Here is a 2,500-nt window from a genome sequence, read left to right as displayed (position 1 = left end):
AGTAGTAGTAGTAGTAGTAGTGGTGGTGGTGGTAGTAGTAGTAGTAGTGGTGATGGTGGTAGTAGTGGTAGTGGTAGTAGTAGTAGTGGTGGTAGTAGTAGTAGTAGGAATAGTAGTAGTAGTAGGATTAGTAGTAGTAGTAGTAGTAGTAGGAATAGTAGTGGTAGTAGTAGTAATAGTGGTAGTAGTAGTAGGAATAGTAGTAGTAGTAGTGGTAGTAGTGTAGTGCTGGTGTATATGTGTGTAGTAGTAGTAGTAGTAGTAGTGGTAGTACTAGTAGTAGTAGTAGTAGTAGTGGTAGTAGTAGTGGAAGTGGTAGTAGTAGTAGCAGCAGTAGGGGTTAGCCCCTACTGCTGCTACTACTACTACCACTTCCACTACTACTACCACTACTACTACTACCACTACTACTACTACTATCATCACCACTACTACTACTACTACTACTACCACTATCACTACTACCACCATTACTACCACTACTACTACTACTACTACTACTACTACTACTACTACCACCATCACCACTACTACTACTACTACTACTACTACTACCACTACTACTACTACTACTACTACCACTACCACTACCACTACTACCACTACCACTACCACTACCACCACCACTACTACCACTACTACTACCACCACAACTACTACTACTACCAATACTACTACTAACCCCTACTGCTGCTACTACTACTACCACTTCCACTACTACTACTACTACCACTACTACTAGTACTACCACTACTACTACTACTACTACTACACACATATACACCAGCACTACACTACTACCACTACTACTACTACTACTACTATTCCTACTACTACTACCACTATTACTACTACTACCACTACTATTCCTACTACTACTACTAATCCTACTACTACTACTATTCCTACTACTACTACTACTACCACTACAGTACTACTACCACTACTACTACTACTACCACTACTACTACCACTACCACTACTACCACTACCGCTACTACTACCACTACCGCTACCGCTACCGCTACCACTACTACTACTACTACTACTACTACTACTACTACTACTACTACTACTACTACTACTACTACTACTACTACTACTACTACTACTACTGCTGCTACTACTACTAGCACTACTGCTGCTACAACCACCACCATCACCACCACTACTACTACTACCACTACCACTACCACTACCACTACTACTACCACCAACACTACTACTACTATTACTACTACTGCTGCTACTACTACTACTGGTACTACTACTAGTACTACCACCACCACCACTATTACTACTACTGCTGCTGCTACTACTACTACTACATGTATCGAACAAGCAAGCCCAACAAGGCAATCTTGTGCTGCGGTTTTGAATGCATGCAAATGTGTGTAAAGCACTGAGCATAACTTGACGCTGTCTCGTCCTTACCCACTCTTCCTCGTGCCAGTCAGCGTGGAGCGAGGAGCGACTGTTGCTCCCGCTCCACTTGGCCAACAGGGTGTCCTGGTCGTTTCGGAGGACTACTTGCTCCGATTCGGCGGAGGGAGACGCTTTAGACGCGATGTACTCGGGTCGCGCTGCGTTCAGGGCCTGGATGGCAGAGGCCAGCAGCTTGCAGTCACACACTGTTACCAGCTGACGAGTCTGAAAGAGGAGGAGAGGACAGTGCAGGGGTCAAGGGTCAGGAAGAGTTCGCCAGCTGAACCAGGGTTCTAAGCACAGACCTTCATCTTGTTCGCCCGAATGGTCCAATCACAGAATTTTATTGTGTCAGGGTGGCCAGTGTTCTAATCCCAGACCTTCACCTTGTCACCTAGAGTTCTAGTCCCAGACCCCACCTGGTCACCTAGAGTTCTAGACACAGACCCTAACCTGGTCACCTAGAGTTCTAGTCCCAGACCCTCGCCTGGTCACCTAGAGTTCTAGACACAGACCCTAACCTGGTCACCTAGAGTTCTAGTCCCAGACCCTCGCCTGGTCACCTAGAGTTCTAGACACAGACCCTAACCTGGTCACCTAGAGTTCTAGACACAGACCCTCACCTGGTCACCTAGAGTTCTAGACACAGACCCTAACCTGGTCACCTAGAGTTCTAGACACAGAGCCTCACCTGGTCACCTAGAGTTCTAGTCCCAGACCCTCACCTGGTCACCTAGAGTTCTAGACACAGACCCTCACCTGGTCACCTAGAGTTCTAGTCCCAGACCCTCACCTGGTCACCTAGAGTTCTAGACACAGACCCTAACCTGGTCACCTAGAGTTTTAGACACAGACCCTAACCTGGTAATCTAGAGTTCTAGTACCAGACCCTCACCTGGTCACCTAGAGTTCTAGACACAGACCCTAACCTGGTCACCTAGAGTTCTAGTACCAGACCCTCACCTAGAGTTCTAGTCCCAGACCCTCACCTAGTCACCTAGGGTTCTAGTCCATGACCCTCACCTTGTCAGCCAGGGTTCTAGTCCCAGACCCTCACCTTGTCAGCCAGGGTTCT

The 2,500-nt window shown here is 47.0% G+C and overlaps 1 protein-coding gene across 1 annotated transcript in view; it reads right to left on the bottom strand.

Moving 5' to 3' along the window:
• The window catches only part of LOC311315742 (inositol polyphosphate-4-phosphatase type I A-like), a 64,538-nt gene that overhangs the window by 21,424 nt on the left and 40,614 nt on the right, over positions 1 to 2,500 (bottom strand). Inside the window, exon 13 of the mRNA XM_084446445.1 lies at positions 1,435 to 1,650. Coding sequence (XP_084302571.1) covers positions 1,435 to 1,650 — 216 coding nt within the window. The remainder of the gene's footprint in view (positions 1 to 1,434; positions 1,651 to 2,500) is intronic.

Source organism: Borostomias antarcticus (genome assembly GCF_949987555.1).
Source record: "Borostomias antarcticus genome assembly, chromosome: 12".
NCBI lineage: Eukaryota > Metazoa > Chordata > Actinopteri > Stomiiformes > Stomiidae > Borostomias > Borostomias antarcticus.
Note: the sequence above shows the minus strand (reverse complement) of the source record. Positions and strands in the feature narration are given on the sequence as shown.